This window comes from Amblyraja radiata, chromosome 28 (genome assembly GCF_010909765.2).
Source record: "Amblyraja radiata isolate CabotCenter1 chromosome 28, sAmbRad1.1.pri, whole genome shotgun sequence".
NCBI lineage: Eukaryota > Metazoa > Chordata > Chondrichthyes > Rajiformes > Rajidae > Amblyraja > Amblyraja radiata.
The window spans coordinates 16472229-16490565 of NC_045983.1; the positions used below are offsets into that span (position 1 = coordinate 16472229).

Sequence of the window (18337 nt, forward strand, 5' to 3'; positions counted from 1 at the left end):
GTGCTCAGGACACCAACAGGAGCTTGGGGAATGGCCAAGCCTTAGCCTACCTCAGTCTCGGCCTAGACCCGTGCTCTCCACTAAGCTGGATTTGAACGGATTGTGGTCTCCAAGTCCTGGCAATGAACTCTGAATCTGTTCCATAGTAAAAGGCCTGGCCCACTTGGGCGTTATTTGCGCGTCATTTATGCGACATCATTTACGTGTCACGACGCACGACGCGACAACATTTACTCATCACGCAGGCATCATGACGCGCTCATGGCGTGCATTATGCGCGCGTGGTGAGACGTGGTGGCGTAGGCAGTGACGCCCCAGGATTTTGGGATTCACAAAATCTCCGTGCGCCACCTGCGTGACGCGCAAATGACGCCCAAGTGAGACAGGCCCTTAAGGCTGCGATCTGTGTGTCTTTCCTCTAACGTTTGAGGAAATGATTTCACTATCTGGTGACTAATCTGAGCTTTGCTTTGTTGACAGGGATCCTATGGCGTGGTGAAGTTGGCGTACAATGAAAATGACGACAAGCATTACGTGAGTAAGCTGGTGATCCGTATCTTGTACTGGAGGTGGAGGCTGCCCTTTGGTGAGAGTCACCTCTTCCTTTGGGCAGAATAGGGTTAATACACCCTGCCCTTGATTTTCTTAGGCTAGAACCACCTCAACATGAACACCATTTCCATCAAAGTTGTGATGAACCAGTTGGGATATTGTAACTTCCAACTCTGAGGATGACAGTTACAAGCTATCTGATAGTTCCATTCCGAATGAGTTGTTTCGTGCGTATTTATTATAATTAGAACACCAAAGGTTAATTCTCTGAACAAAGTAAACTAGTTGGGAAAGTATTTGAGCTGACATGGTGTGTTTTCTGTGGTAATGATTTGAATACAGAAGTATTTGAAATCCCCAAACACCTCATTACTGTTTAAACATATCCTTGTGTTGAAGCCTTTGATCACATCGCCAAGCCCTGCAGTTAAAAGAATTCACTGGTGTAAAATATTCCAAAAAAATATGATTCAGTGTAGCAAGAATGGTGAGCAGATCAGCATATATATTTCTGGATCTGCTGCATCATTGAGGTTGCTTAATCTCGCTTATTTTTTAAGCTTTAATATATTTTTTAAATTTTGGAATCAAACCAAGTTTAGCTTGAAAGTGAGACAGTTTCTTCCCAGCTGTTATCAGGCAACGGAACCATCCTACCTCAATTAGAGAGCAGTCCTGAACTACTATCCACCTCATTGGAGACCCTTGGACTTTCTTTGATCGGACTTTATTGGCTTTATCTTGCACTAATTATTCATGTTATTCCTTTTTATCATGAATGTGTGCATGGTGGATGGCTCGATTGTAATCATGTGTATTTTCGCTGACTGGTTATCTTGCAATAAAATCTTTTCACTTTACCTCGGTACAGGTGACAATAAACTAAACTAAACTAAAATAAACTAGAATGTAGTGGTGAGGTGTCTGGAGAACAGGGTCTTCCATAATCTCATCCCCTTGATCTTTCAAAAATGTATAGACTTGCTCTTTAATTACCCCCAATGACCCAGTCTCCATAACCTTCCATGATAGAGACTCACCACCCTCCGAAGAAGCAGCTATAGTTGATGACCATTGGGGGGCCAGGTCTGTTTGTAGAAACATTGTTCTCTGTGTCGACAAGTATTGGTACTGGGAGATATTTCAAGTGACAATAGATGGTGAGGTTAGAGTGAATGGCTCTGGCCAAATATGAGATGCCCGCATCCTGTTTTGGGGTTGGAGGTTGGGTCGGTCCCAAACAAGTTCTAGTCTGGAGGTGCATGGGTTGGGACCAGGACTTGTACTGGGGACTCCTACAAGCCACCCATTAACAGTGGCAGTGCCCCCAGCCCCTCCAAGCTGAAAACCATTGTGTCCGAAGAAGGGCAAGCAGCTTCCTATTGGCGGGAACCTGTGTTTGGATTCCCTCAGGTTAAAGGTTGATCATAGAGGGCTGCAGCTCCCACAATTCACAGGGGCAGAGAAAGACCACTATCTGTGACACTGGCCTTATTGAACTCTGGAGGGAACCTCCGCTTACTAAACACTTTTTTCACCCCTGTGCCTAGTTATCCTTTTATTCTTGATGGAATGGTTAGCTTGATGGAAAGTTAAATCTCTCATCCTTAACCAAGTTATTTTGTTGAATTAAATGGAGACATACAGCACACAATGCCAAACCTACCTCGACCAGCATGGCAGTGGCCCTCACTGGATAATGTCTTGACTGCATTGGGGAAATGGACGATCACCTGATGATGGTGGCAATTCTGGAGTGGGGGAGTAAGCAGGATTCCCAAGTAGAGGAATTGGGCCCATTTGGTCTTTTCTGGTCATTTTACTCCACACCCACCACGACCTACCTCACCTGACCCCACTACCCTTTATCAACTTTAGTTACGGCAATTGATACAATTTGCCTTAGCTGCCTGACCCAAAGGGAAATGGGTGACCCTTTGCTGTCCAGGAAACAGGGGGGGAAAGCCTAAAATCTGAGGACATCTGGGGATGGGCATTAGATGCTGGTCAGCAATGCCCACATCCTCTGAAGGAACAGATTAAATGATGTTTACCTGTGACCACATGAGCTAGGAGCAGGATGAGCCTGGCACTCGGTCCCACAAGCTTGATTACCCCATTCGATAAGAATTGATTGTAACTTCGTCCACCTCCAGTATATGCACCGTCCTGGTGAATCTCCTCTGCACTCTCTCTAGTGCAACCATACCCTTCCTGTCGCATGCTGGCCTGAACTGCACGCAATACTCCAAGTGCAGTCAAATCACTGCTTTATAAAGTTGCAAAACATTGTCCTAACTTTTATAATTCAATGCCTCAAACTATGACGCCAAGCATGCCATGTCCATTCTTCACCACACTATCTGCCCATGTTGCTACTTTCAGAGAACAATGGGCTTGAATCCCTAGGTCTCGCTGTTCATTAACATTTCTTAGGGCCCTACATTTACTCTTTCAACTGTATGACTCGCTCCAATATGATTTCCCGAAAGTTTCACCTTGCAATTGGGCTTCAATTCCTCTGCCAACTGTCCGCCCAACTTTCCGCTGGTTTAATCCTGCTGTAGACAATCTTTCTTGCTATCCACCACCAATATTTGTTATATCTTCAAACTTACTAATCATTCCTCCCTCTGTCATATCCAGTCTTTCACATAGAACTCCAGACTTGATCAGGTACTTGGATAGGGTAGATTTAGAATGATATGGGACAAATGCAGGCAGGTGGGACTAGTGTAGATCGGGCATGTTGGTCGGCGTGGGAAAGTTGGGCCGAAGGGTCTGATTCCATGCTGTATGAGTTCATGTGGTCTCACCAATTCTCTATATAATTGAAGAAAAATAAAATAAAATTAATTAAATCTTATAAAAAAACATCTCAGCTTTTCCTCCCCTTTGCCCATAGTCAGGCCTATTGAGGCCTCCACAGTCGCCGCCACGGCGCCCGATGTTCACGCCGGGTGATGGTACTCCGGCGTCGGGAGAACCTGGTATAGTTTGCCTGAGTTAATTCCCACCCTGATGGGAGTTTCATTTTCTGTGGCATTAAGTTGGGTCTAGGATACGCGAGCTTCCGCCTCTACTGTATGTCCTTTTCCAAAGGTATCAAAGGTATTTTATTAGTCACATTCACATACACCGAGGTGTAGTGAAGTGAAATGCTTTTTGCCATTTTGCAGTACACAAAAGAATACAGACATGACACCAATGAGAGTCTTAAACACAAAGAACATCCCCCCACAATGGCTCCCACCATGAGGGAAGGCACAATGTCCAGCCCCCAACCCCAGTTCACCCATAGTCGGGCCTATTGAGGCCTCCACAGTTGCCTCTACGGAGGCCCGATGTTCCTGGCCGTTCTCGCCGGGTGGTGGTGCTCCGGCGTCGGGAGAGTTCTCACAGCGGCTTGGGAACCCTGAAACGGCCGCCTCCGTACTGGAGGCCGCGGCTTCTGAAGCCGACAAGGCCGCGCCGGTTGGAGCTCCACAACTGGCGATCTCGTCGCGAGATCCCAGGCTCCCGGTGCAAAGTTCAGTTCCGCCGCCCGCAGCTGGTCGCTCCACAGTCTCAGCTCACCGGAGCTCCAGCACGGCGACCCAGGCAAGGCATCGCCCGCTCCACGATAGCGCTCCAGCGCTGTGCCGCCACCGAAGCCGAGGTTCTGGGCGGTCCCCGACAGGAAACGCCGCTCCAGGCCCGCTGGTACGCGCGAGGACGGGTCGAAGCTGCAGCCCGGAGAAAAGCTGCCTCTCTGACCAGGTAGGGACCCTGAAAGGTAGTTTCCCCCTTCCCCCCCCCCACCCTCCACCCCCCACATAAAAAAGTCTAGACCTCCAAACAAAACACTTTAACTAACTAAAAATAAAAATAAAACGGTGAAAAGACAGACAACTGCTGGCAGGGCAGCCGTGCACAGGACAGCGCCCCCTCTTTGGCAAGATGTTGAAGCTGTGGCCTTCAGAGAGAGGGTTCAGGAACCCGAGACTTCTCCCTGCACTCAGGCTCAGGAACATGGTGGCAAGGAGCAGGCAAGTGCTTAGGGTTGCTTTTTTGACCAGGATATATTTCAATCTTTGAATACGGCCCCTGCAACTCTGCACTGATCTTTACTGCCAAAGTGTTTAGTAAATCTGCTGAAATTTAATTACTTGATGTTATCTCTTTTCTAATATTTAACAATGACATGGTGTTTTGTGTAAAAGTCCTTGATGGTGACAGGAATATTCTTTCTCCCCAGGCCATGAAGGTACTTTCCAAAAAGAGGCTGATGAAACAGCAAGGATTTCCGCGTGAGTTGGCTTCCAGTTTGCCTATTTATACTCTGATACAATTTGTCCAATTCCAGGCTTTTGGCCTTATATTGCAATCCGTGATACTGGTGTGGGTGGATGTCCACTTCTGCCCCCTTATGGTCTACATCCCCACCCCTTATGGTCAGCATCTCCACATCCTTGTGGTCTACATCTCCCCCCCCCCCCCCCCCCCCCCCACCTTATGGTCTACATCTCTGCACCCTATGAACCACGTCTCCCCCACAAATGCCATCCAAGCTGTACCTACATGTTAGTTATCTGTGTGTTCAATCTTGCCAGCTCTGTCGGAACTTTATGCATTTCTAACACAATATCTCTTCTAAAATGTATTATTATTATTATTAAAAAATGATGTGTTTTGTGGCTCATCAACTTCTGATTCTATAACCTCTTCGCATCTTGTCTTCACATTCTTTATTACAGATCATAAGATCATGTGATAGAATTTGCCCATTCAGCCCATCAAGTCTATTCAATTCAATCATGGCTGATCTATCACTCCTTCCTAACTGTTCTCCTGCCTTCTCCCCGTAACATCTGACACCTGTACTAATTAAGAATCTATCTATCTCTGCCTTAAATATCCACTGACTGCCTCCACAGCCTTCTGTGCCAAATAATTCCACAGATTCACCACCCTCTGACTAAATAATTTCCTTCTCATCTCCTTCCTAAAAGAATGTCCTTTAATTCTGAGGCTATGGCCCCTAGTCCTAGACTCTCCCACTAGTATAACATCCTCTCCACATCCACTCTATCCAAGCCTTTCACTATTCTGTATGTTTCAATGAGGTCCCTCCTCATTCTTCTAAAACTCCAGTGAATATAGGCCCAGTGCCGTCAAACACTCATCGTATGTTAATGATGATCCTGCCTCTTTGTTGAGAGCAGATGTCAGTCCAACTGGTTTATTGTTGCCCAGCTTTTTTCTCTGCTTTCTTAGATAATTATGTTATATTTACCACATTTGAGTGTGCCTGGACTGTTCCAGATTCCAGGGATTTTTGGAAGATGATTTGTCTGCAGCATTTTGTTTGAGAAATCAGATTTATAGATTATTTGATCCCGTGGAATTGTTGGGCTTTAGACCTGTTAATTTTTTTTAATTAAATTTTTATTTTTATTTTTTTAATTCAGCTTCTTTAGTTAAATTACCTACTTTAAGGTCCCATCCCCACTCTCAGCAGGAATTCAGTTTCCAGCTGTTTCAGGCACAGTGATTGTATCTTGTCCAGTGAGGACAGATTCAAAGTCAAGTCAAGTTTATTCGTCACATACACATACGAGATGTGCAGTGAAATGAAAAGTGGCAATGCTCGCGGAACTTGTGCAAAGGTGGTTGTTTCAACGTTTCTGTTTCTTTGTTCCCCATTACAACATCACCAGTCTCTGCCACAGGGCAGACATAGGCATTTGCTACTGTCTTCCTTTTCACATTGGTGAGACGCACAGAAATCTGCTTGAGGTTCCAGAGTATGATGCTGCACCCTTTGTTACAATTAACCTACAATGTAGTTACAGGGCGGGATGTGTCATCTCCATTGCGAGAAAGAGAATCAGATTGGTGAAATGCGACTACAGCCAATGGAATGTTGTCCCTGGATCCCATTGACTTCAGCTTAACCAGGACTTCCTGATGCCCCATTTGGCCAAGTGCTGCTTTGATGTCAAAGACTCGTCTCGCCTTTGGTATTTAGTTCTTTGGTCCATATTTTGATCAAGACTGTGATGTGGTCTGGAGCTTGGTGGTCCATGTAAAGCCCAAAATGAGCATCAGTGAGCAGCATTCTGCGATTTCAGACCTCGGGAGCAGGCTGAGATCAACTCTGTACTCCGAATGATGATGGCTACTAGTGCAACAGACTTGTCTTTTTTTCAGTGACCCACTTGATTAGCTGAGGAGAATGTTCCTAGTCATTATAACTTGATGAGGCATGAATGCAAAGCCTTCAGGAACCGCACAAGTACAGACAATGTGGGTACTGTTGTGTCGAACATGATGCCAAGACCTTCTTTTACCAAGCTGTGCATCAGCCATATCCTTACATGGCCGTTTGAAGGGGGGGTGCGTTGGGTGCGACCACACCCCCCCTTTTTTCCTCCCTAAGAAAAAAATCACCAAAAAAAAAATTGGAAAAAAAACAACAAATTGGAAAAACCCCCCAACATTTCCACTTTGGAAAAAGGCCAGTTCTCTGTTCTCCCGTCGCCGGGCAAGAGTGACTGAATCTGAACCCAACGGCTGTAACCCCAACACCAGACGCCACTGCGGCGGAGCCCGCTCCCCTCGCCTCCCCCCGCCGCCGGGGCCCAAGCCATCTTCCCCCCACACCACCCCCGCTGGGCTCATGCCACCCCCGTTGGGCCCACGCCACCCCCGCTGGGCTCACTCCACCCCCGCTGACCTCCGCTGGGTCCATGCCACCCTCGCTGGGCCCACGCCACCCCCCCTGGGCCCACGCCACCCCCCCTGGGCCCACGCCACCCCTGCTGGGTCCACGCCACCCCCCCTGGGTCCACGCCACCCTCGCTGACCCCCGCTGGGTCCACGCCACCCCCCCTGGGCCCACGCCACCCCCCCTGGGCCCACGCCACCCCCCCTGGGCCCACGCCACCCCTGCTGGGTCCACGCCACCCCCGCTGGGTCCACGCCACCCTCGCTGACCCCCGCTGGGCCCACGCCACCCGCCGCTGGGTCCATGCCACACCCGCTGGGTCCACGCCACCCCCGCTGGGCCCACGCCACCCCTGTGGGCCCACGCCACCCCTGATAGGCTAACGCCACCTCTGCTGGGCCCACGACACCCCCGCTGGGCCCACCACACCCCCGCTGACCCTTGATGGGTCCACGCCACCATTGCTGACCCCCGCTGGGCCCATGCCACCCCCACTGACCCCCACTGGGCTCCCGCCACCCCCGCTGGGTCCACGCCATGCCCGCTGGGTCCACGCCACCCCCGCTGGGCCCCCGCTGGGTCCACGCCACCCTCGCTGACCCCCGCTGGGCCCATGCCAACCCCGCTGGATCCACGCCACGCCCGCTGGGCCCACGCCACCCCCCGCTGGGTCCACGCCACCCCCGCTGACCCCCGCTGGGCCCACGCCACCCCCGCTGGGCCCACGCCACCCCCGCTGGGGCCACGCCACCCCCGCTGGGCCCACGCCACCCCCGCTGGGCCAATGCCACCCCCGCTGACCCTTGATGGGTCCACGCCACCCCCGCTGACCCTTGATGGGCCCACGCCACCCCCACTGACCCCCGCTGGGCCCACGTCACCTTCATCCCCTCGCCCGCTGGGCCCATGCCACCTTCATCTTCGCCCCCCCCTCCCCCGCAAGGGAGGGGAGAGAGAGAGATGGGGGAGGGGAGAGGGAAAGGGGGATTATCTTTAGTGAGATTGCAAAATTAATGTAGGTTTTAGAGCTATTATATTTTCTCCATATGAATAATATTAAACAATATCAAATAATATCAAACAATTGGAACTGCTTTCTTTTCCTTGATAATAATACTGAAAAATATGAATTCCATAGTTTGTGACATAAATACACATTTTAATGGGATCATTATATACAGATGTAACATTTCAATTTCGAGATCGGGGTGGGGGGGGGGGGGGGGGGGGGGGTTGGGGGCAAATATGAGTCAAGCCGATAGCCTAATCGTTAAAGAGTTAAAAGATAGCCTAATCAATAAAGAACTGAGAAAAGGAATCAGAGCTGAGGTACTCTGAGAAGTTGAGGAGCAAGTTGTCAGCTAATGACTCTTCTTCAGTTTGGAAGGGCATGCAAGAAATCACCAGTTATAAGAGGAAAGCCCCCCGCTCTTTGGACAATCGTCAGCTGACGAACGACCTGAATGAGTTTTACTGCAGGTTTGAAAATCAGAAACGTAACCCTGGTACCCCCTCCCCAACAAACACAGCCAGACCCCAGTCTGCAAAGAATGGACCCTGCACCCTCTCCTTCCCATTCACCACTTCACACCTACTTAAGGCAAGACTCCAGTATGAAAAGAGTGGACCGGTTCCCACCCCAACCAACACTTCGCACCCACTCACAGCCTGACCTCAGTCTGCAAAGACTGGGCCCTTCTACACCCACCCCACTCCAATCACCACTTCACACCCAATTACTTATTTTTAACCAATCCCTGCCTGCTTCAAAGTCTCCACTATTGTCCCTGTACCCAAAAAAGTAAGGATTACTGGTCTTAATAATAATAATAATAATAATAAATTTTATTTATTGGGCGCCTTTCAGACATCTCAAGGACACCTTACATAGGTTAACAGGAATATAAACATATAATCAGAATAAAATAAATAATAAAGACATCACAGAAACACAAATTGAAAACAGAATTCAGTCCAAAAACAAAAATCAAAACACAATGTGAAGAGAGAGCAGCGGCAGCTAAAGCGCGCCAGCGTCCAATCTCCCTTCACGGCAGCCATCTTGGACAAAGACTAACAGGATTACCTTACAGACAAAAAATCATGAATTAATAACTACAGGCTTGTCGCATTGTAGTCATGAAGACCGTTGAAAGGCTTGTGCTGGCCAAGCTGAAAAATATCACAATCCCTCTGCTGGACCATCTGTATTTTGCATATTGGGCCAATAGATCTGTGGATGATGCAGTCAATCTGGGCCTGCACTTCATCCTCCAGCATCTAGACCGCCAGGGAACCAATGCGAGGATATTGTTTTATTGATTTTAGCTCTGCATTCAACACCATTGTGCCAGAGCTACTACGCTCCAAACATTCTGAGTTGACTGTGCCTGAACCCCTCTGTCGGTGGATCACCAGCTTTCTGACAGACAGGAAGCAGCATGTGAGGCGGGAAAGCATATCTCGGACCCGCAAACGCTCATCATAGGAGCACCGCAAGATGCGTACTCTCCCCTCTCTACTGTCGCCACACCAATAACTGCACCTCCACAGACACCTCTGTCAAGCTTCTCAAGTTTGCGGATGACACAACCCTGATTGGACTGATCCAGGATGGGGATCTGTGTACTCTTTTCAGTTTGACATCCTTCCTATAACATGGTGCCCAGAACTGAACACAATATTCTAAATGCGGTCTCACCAACGTCTTATACAACTGCAACATGACCTCCCAACTTCTATACTCAATACTCTAATTGATGAAGGCCAAAGTGCCAAAATACTTTTTGACCACCTGATATACCTGCGACACGACCTTCAAGGAACCATGCAACCATCAACCATTCCTCTGCTCACCTGGCTAATTGATCCAGATCCTGCTGCAATCTTTCACAACCATCTTCACTATCTGCAAAACCACTCACTTCTGTATCATCAGCAAACTTGCTAATCTTGCCCTGTTCTGTGACGTTTCACAGAGTGCTGGAGTAACTCAGCGGGTCAGGCTGAGTATAGAAGTTGGGAGGTCATGTTGCAGTTGCATATGAAGTTGGTGAGACCGTATTCAGAGTATTGTGTTCAATTCTGGGCACCATGTTATAGGAAAGATGTCATCGAACTTGAAAGGGTACAGTGAAGATTTATGAGGATGTTGCCAGGACTAGAGAGCCAGAGCTATAGGGAGAGGTTGAGTAGGCTGGGACTCTATTTCATGGAGCACAGGAGGATGAGGGATGATCTAATAGAGGTGTATAAAATCATGATTTGAATAGATATGGTTGAGTCTTTTGCCCAGAGTAAGTGAATCAAGGAGCAGAGGGCATAAGTTTAAGGTGAAGGGCAAAAGATTTAATTGGAATCTGTGGGGTATGTTTTTCACACAAAGGGTGGTAGGTGTATGGAACCAGCTGCCAGAGGAGGTAGTTGAGGCGGGGACTATCGCAACATTTAAGAACCAGTTAGACAGGTACATGGATAGGACAGGTTTGGAGGGATATGGATCAAATGTGGGCAGGTGGGACTAGTGCAGATGGGACATGCTGGGCCGAAGGGCCTGTTTCCACACTGTATCACTCTATGACTATCTTTCCCTCTCAAACCCATTCTCCTGCCTTCTCCCCATTACCTCTGACACCCGTATCAATCAAGAATCTATCAATCTCCTCCTGAAAAAATGTCCATTGACTTGACCTCCACAGCTGTGGCAATGAATTCCACAGTTCACCACACTCTGACTTAAGAAATTCCTGCTCATCTCCTTCCTAAAGGAATGTCTTTTATTTCTGAGGCTGTGGCCACTGGTCCTAGACTCTCCCACTAGTGGAAACATCCTCTCCACATCCACTCCATCCAGGTTTTTACCAGGCTGGGACAGACGACAACAGCTTCACACCGTGTCCCAAAGCTTGTGTCCTGTCCTGCATCACCCAAGGCAGCAGAGATGTTATAGGAGAGGGCAAGCACCGTAACAAAGTAGCTCACGATGGTTTGGGTAACATTCAGGAATGTCTATGCATGGCACATCATGAATATTACTGAAGAACGGTCTTGACCCGAAATATAATCTATACCTTTTCTCCAGAGATGTTGCCTGACTCACTGAGTTACTCCAGCACTCTGTGACATATCATCTATCCATGTTCTCCACAGATGCTGCCTGACCCGCTGAGTTACTTCAGCACTTTGTGACTATTTTCCCTTCACCCATCTGCCCAAGCCCACTCTCCCCCCTCCTTTCCTATGTTCCTTTCTCTGCCTTTACATTTCACTCCTCTTTTAAATCTGCTCTACTTATCTACATGCATTTTTCTTCTTCACTTTTTAGTCATAGAATGATGCAATATGGAAACAGGCCCTTCAGCCCAACTTGCCCTCACCGACCGACATGTCCCATCTAAACTAGTCCCACTCACACGCGTTTGGCCCATATCGATCCAAATCTGTCCTATCTATGTACGTGTCCAAATGTCTCTTAAACATTAGGATAGTCCCAGCGTTAACTACCTACTCTGGCAGCTCGTTCCATACACCCAGCACCCTTTGTGTGAAAAAGCTACCTCTCAGGTTCCTGTTAATTTCTGAAATATTGGTCATAAATTTGGTGCAAAAATGCTCCAAAATAAGGCTCAGAATGGATCAGAGAGCATCTAAAACCCCTGAGCTTCCGGCCTGGACCCTGGCATCGAGGAACTTCACGCTTCGCGTTCGTGATGTGCGCAGCGCGCACATTATTTCACATTAAGTTTTTTGTAATCCTGTCATGCCACCCCCTTTTCTTCGTACGAAAAGCTTCGTACGGGCCTGCCTTAAATTCCCTGCATAACCGTATGCCTATCCAAAAGCCACTTAAATGGCACTATTGTATCTGCCTCCACTACTAACCCTGGCAGTGCATTCCAAGCACTCACTATTTTCTCTGTGATTGGGTGGCTCAGCTGCTTATGCTGCATGTAGCTGCATCGGTTCTCCCTTTCCAGCACCTTGTTTCCATCTCACCCAAGTCATGCACTCCTCTCTCTCTATTCAACTCTCATTTTCTCTGTCTTTCTCTCGTCTCTCTTTCGCTACCTCTTCTTTCTCCATCCCTCTCTTTCTTTCTCCTCGTTTGGTCCTCTGCCTTTCTGTTCATTTCTTTTTCTTTCTTTCTCCCTCTTTCCTCCCCTTTCTCTGTCTGTCATTGTCTCTCTGTCTCTCTGTCTCTGTACATCTGTCTCTCTGTCTCTCTGTCTCTCTGTCTCTGTACATCTGTCTATCTGTCTCTCTGTAATTGAATGTCCCTCTGTATCTATGTCTCCCTATCTCCCTATCTCCCTGTTTCTAACTGTCTCTCTCTGCCTCAGTTTTTGACTGTCTCTCTCTGTCTCCCTGTCACGCTGTCTCTCTCTCTGTCTCTCTGTCTCTCTGTCTCTCTTTCTGTCTCTCCCTTTCCCTTTCCTCACTTATTATGAAGAAGGGATATCCAGTTCCTCAGGTCTTTTCTTACTCAGGAATCATTGTTGGCCTCTGTGTCTCTGTAGAAAGTCTGAACAAAACATAAGAAACATTTCCCGCTCCCCTGGATTGTGTGAATCCACACTTGTGGCCCAACTGGTTTTGCTCGGGTTGTTGAGCAGGTTGACGTTGAACAGTTCAATGCGCATTGTTCAAAGTTTAATCTTCACACAGCTGCCAAACGTAGAGCTGCAAAGACGAGTGTTCGGGATCAGATTGCAGTCTCCAACATTATCGTGTTAATAAATAAATCAGCGAGCTAGAAACTTGGACCAGCTCCTGTTGGCAGCGATCAACTAAACAACATTAATGCCTGTCACAGTAACAATCTTGTCAAAATCTTGAAAGTTTTATTGCATTGTCTCCACATATTAGTTCCTTGTGAGATACAAGAAAGTGCAAGTGCTGGATTACAAACCAACAAATTCCTCGCCACCATTCCAGGGTAGGCTGGAGTCTGAACACCATAAACTGGTACAAAGGGAAGTGGTGAAAATGTACCAAAATTTGTAAACTCTTGCTCCTTGCCTGTTGACCTTTGATCTAGTGGTACGTCCGGCAGAGAGGGGCAACTCAAAAGCCACGATACAGGGGCATGTCTGATCATTCTGAAAGGAAGATGGCCCAAGGGCAGAGCGTGGCCGTGGGGAATGGTGCGGTCATTGGAGCCATGCTGAAATTCCTTAGTCTTCTGATGGTGTGGGTGATTTCTTGGCCATTGTGGTTATTGGTGACATTTATGTCTAGGATCTTGAAGCTCTCAACTATCTCAACTTCATGGTGATGCAGACTGGGTCATGTACACCACCGTGCTTCCTGAAATCGATGATTAGTTGTTTCATTTTGCTGACTTTGAAGGACTGGTTCTTGTCTTAATGCCATGCTACTGAGCTCTAAATCTTCTTCCACTACTCTGCCTCAACATTGTTTGAGATCCGGCCACTACGGCGGTGTCATCTGCAAACTTGTAAGTGGAGTTAGAGCATAATTTGTCCATACAGTCGTGAGTGTATAGGGTGTTTAGAAATGGTCTGCGATCACACCCTTGTGGGACACCGGAGTTGAGAATTATTGTGGAGAGCGTTTTGTCATTTACTCTTGCTGACTGACGTCCATGGGTCTGGACAGTGACAATCCAGTTGCAGATGGTTTATGCTGACTAGGTCCAGGAGTCAATGCCCATTTTAAAACCTAAGCAGGAAAAATATAACTAATACTATCAGGCACTCAATGAAGCATGTTCTTTGGCCTGTACTAGGAGTGCAGTTTAGGACAACAATTTGCAATGAGTCCTCAAGATTGCTTGCATCACATTGCCCAACCATGAAACACCAGCCTCTACACTTGAACTATGCCTGAGCTTCCCTGTTGCAACATTCTGAGTAAGGTTGCGTCCTTTATTCATAATGATACATCACTCTTTGCTCTGGATTCCAGGTCGCCCCCCTCCTCGGGGATCAAAGCCCCCATCTGGAGAGCAGCCCAAGGCTCCAGCGCCCCTGGAGCGGGTCTACCAGGAGATAGCCATACTGAAGAAACTTGACCATCCCAACATAGTGAAACTAATGGAGGTGAGTTGCTTAGATGTTGACCCACTGACAATGTTTTCATTTCATGCTAAACGTAGGCCTTGGCTGAACCAGGTTCATTGGTACGATGATGGCCATCGATCGCTCAATGTGCCAATCAGTTCTTTTTCTTTTTTTTTTTTCTTTTTTTTTTTTAATATTTTATTTTATTAGAAGTAAGTACAGTCATATGGCACCAAAGTGCCTAATATATATTTTCATAATACATTTTATGTACAACTTCTTTTTTTTTTTTTTATTACACTGAAAAAAGATTAGAATAAGAAAAAGAAGTTAGATAGTAAAGGATAGAAAGATGTGAAATATATAGTGTGTGAAAAAAGAAAACGAGTAAATGAAGAAAGTTGAGAGAGAGAATAGAGAAAAGAAAAGAAAATAAAAAAAAGAAAAGGAGATAATTATTGACCAACCCTCGTCCAGTCCTGAAACAGTTATTTTTTACAATTGTGTTGCACCATATGATTCCAAAAAAACGACGAATGGAGACCAACTCGTTATGAATTGGTCTGCTTTATCCATTAGGAGGAATCGCATTTCCTCAAGATGAGCGGTGTCCAACATACTTGCAATCCACATTTTAAGCGTTGGTATTGATGTACCCTTCCAAAATTTAAGAATTAATTTTTTTGCTATTATTAAACCATAGTTAAGGAATAGATTTTGAGATGTGTTCAATTTATTCCCATCTTCCATTACGCCAAATATAATCATTTCAGTATTAGGTTCCATTCTTGTCTTGAATAATTTTGTAAATATTTCAAAAATATCATTCCAAAATCTATAAAGTTTTATGCAGGAAACTAAGGAGTGTGTTATAGTTGCCTTTTGGGCTAGACATTTATCACAAGTGGCGGATATATTTGGATAAAATTTGTTCAATCTTGTTTTTGAATAATATAATCTATGTACAATTTTAAATTGAATTAGATTATGTCTTACATTAATCAGTTCTTTTTCTGAAGCAATTTCTACACATTTGGCAAATGCATCAACCGGGGAAATGGTGATCAGGCAATCCAGGCCTGTCTTCCATGCCCTCACCCTCCCACGAGGAATGTCACTGAATTTCCTTACTGTTGAACTGTCACCAAGTACGCCCACCCCCTTTTAATCGTTTCCCCGGCTGTTGTAGGGAAAAGAATAGTGAGGGCTAATACCTAGTATATGGGGATGTGGATTGTGCTAATTTGGTGACAGGGAACTGCAGACAAAGCCTAAAAGTAGAGACATGAAATGCAGCAGTGATGACACCCAAGTTTCAGGAACTTCATAGATCAAATAATAGCGTGCACCCATTATTATAACTGAAAATTCAATCTACTGTAAATGAAGTTGGACTTGTGGATAATCATTTTATTCAGTAATTAAGACGTAGTTTGTTACCTAAGCCTTTCTGTAACCTCCATTCTGCAATCAAGACCTGGTTTCACGGTTAATCAAGTTTCTGTGTAACTTTGTCAGCTGAGAAGGTAAAAGCTGTACCAATGTCACGCTCAGGAGATCAGCTTAGACTGGTCTCCTGGCGCTCACCAGTTTTAATAAATCGCTCATTACTTCGAACAATGACTCCGCGTGGCCTTTCAATGTGCTCCTACACTAACACTGCTTTATCTTAAGATGTCCGGTCATGTTATTTGATCCACCAGGCTTCTGCCCACTGACAGCTTTGTCACAGCCAGGTGGGGATCTGAGACAAATTTCGAGCAGGTGGACCCCAGTACCTGGACCCACTCCAGTAGCTCAGCCTGCACAAGGCATCACTCCCCTCAGACTGACCCTGAATATTCCACCGCAGCAGGTATTCAGTTTGGGGGAAATCTTTAGGTTAACAAGAGAGTGCGTAAAATCTGATGTCCAACATTGTAATCATGGCCGCACGTTTTAATTTGGATGGATGGATTTTGAGATAATTTAGTATCACCCGAAATGCTGGGCATAGAAAGCTTTCAGCCAAGGGCTAGAATGTGGGTTTACTAAGGATATGGATCTGTGGGCTGGCATGGACATGGTGGGCTGAATGGCCTTTTCCCCATGCTGTATGACCCCATGACTCTACTGAGTAGAACTTAGAACAATACAGCACAGTAACAGGCCCTTCGGCCCACAGTGTTTATAGTGAATGTGATGCAGAATTAAATTAATCTCATGTAATTTATATCCCTCCACTCTCTTCATATCCATTTAAAGGCCGATTTAAAGCCAGGAGTACAGAATACAGTATTACCGTTACAGAGAAAACGCATTTGAAAAAAGTGCAAGATCTGCAACAACGTAGATTGGAAGATCGATAATCATTCTTTGTGTATGAAAGGTCTGTTCAGGAGGGTGTTAACAGCGGGGAAGATGCTGTTCCTATATCACAACAGTTCAAAACTCCCTCACTGGTTCCCCAGTCCATTGGGACCTCTGGAACTTGTGAAAGGCGCTATATATATTCAGGATTTTCTGTCCTCTTATTTCCCATTTGTGTGAATTCTCTCTCTTGTTTTCAGGTTCTGGATGACCCCACTGAAGATAATCTACACATGGGTATGTATTTGGCTGTTGTAGTATGGAGGGAAATGCCTGTGGTATTGCAGCAATACTGTAGTAGATCGTGTTTTCACTGTGTTGGACAAGAATGTCCTTTGCTTCCTTTGCCACCCTCCTGTAAGATTTTTTTTCGCTGTGCTGCTGTGTTTCCTCTCAATCAACAGATATTTCTTCTCCGTCTCTGCTGACATTAGCTCTCTGACTATGGATTCAGGACTGAGGTGGATGGGAAGGGAGGTCAGTCCATGGTCGCTCCGAGCTGGAAGCTCACCTCCACAGCCTCCAGCAGTGGGAGGGGAGCAGGGAGAATGGCTGGATTTCCCCCTCTCAGGACTGAAGTGCTCTCAGTCCCAGCTTCCTGCTGGCGGGACACGTACCTGTGGTCCCACAGGACAACAACCTCTCAGAGGGCCAGTCTCCATCCGTTCATCCTCCTGTGCTCTCCGAGTGTCAGTCACACTCCCGTATCATCGGTTATTGCACCAGTCCATAGAAAACCAGGCTACATCTCTAATGCAAAGTGAAGGCAGTGCTACACTGCCTGAGGTGCCCTATTCCCACTCTGCTCTCTGCTCCCTCAGGTGCATGGAATCCACCTTTATCACTCAATAGGAGGAAAAACATGGGAGTTCCCCTTGATGTCCTGACAAGCCTCACCAAACTATGAAAGACAATTCCTCTGCAGGTTTGGAGGAAGAGAGTCTTTTCCAATCCCATTCTCCTTTGAAGTTTCACTGCGAACCATCTAATTTCATTCAAGTCGCGCCTTACAGCTTCTACAAAACAGCCACTTTACAAATCACCAAGCTGTGTTGCTTTCAAGGCGTTTAAATGATTTTACTGGTACCCCCCGCTTGGGTGACAGTGGCTGGGTACAGGTTCAGGCTGAGCGCAGTGTCTAGTTTGTGTAGTTTAGTTTAGTTTAGTTTATTGTCACGTGTACCGAGGTCCAGTGAAAAGCCTTTTTGTTGTGTGCTAACCAGTCTGCCTTGGGTTAACTGACTTGGTTGGTTCCTCCTCGAGTGGCAGACCCGATGGTTCTTGTTCTTGTTCTTTATCCCTACAGTTAGCCACGTGATATTCTCCAGCCTGACCACTGAGGCTGCGGGCTCTTTACCGACTGGCCTTCCGTTCTGTACTGCCTCCATGTTATCTGGATGTGTGGGCCCAGGCTGCTCACTCCCAATGTGAACAAGGGTCTGTCAGTCTGCCCGTCCAATGTGAATAGCTTCTCTCCAAAATCCACAAACCTGACTGTCCTGGTAGACCTATTTTCTCTGCCCGTTCGTGCCCTACCGAAAAAAGCCTATTTCCTTCGTTCTGTAGATGCTGCCGCACCCGCTGAGTTTCTCCAGCACTTTTGTCTACCAGCATCTGCAGTTCCCTCTTAAACAATGTGAATTAAACGTCCTCTAGCCAGACCGGGCCGTCACTTTGAGCTGCACGTTTCACAGACAAAGCTTTT

At 46.8% G+C, this 18337-nt stretch overlaps 1 protein-coding gene across 5 annotated transcripts in view; it reads left to right on the plus strand.

The window, feature by feature from the left end:
* Positions 1-18337, plus strand: part of camkk1 (calcium/calmodulin dependent protein kinase kinase 1) — a 125413-nt gene that overhangs the window by 83386 nt on the left and 23690 nt on the right. For all 5 annotated transcript variants that reach the window (XM_033045922.1, XM_033045924.1, XM_033045923.1 and 2 more), the window contains 4 exons: positions 481-534; positions 4790-4841; positions 14189-14322; positions 16833-16869. In XM_033045922.1, coding sequence (XP_032901813.1) covers positions 481-534; positions 4790-4841; positions 14189-14322; positions 16833-16869 — 277 coding nt within the window. The remainder of the gene's footprint in view (positions 1-480; positions 535-4789; positions 4842-14188; positions 14323-16832; positions 16870-18337) is intronic.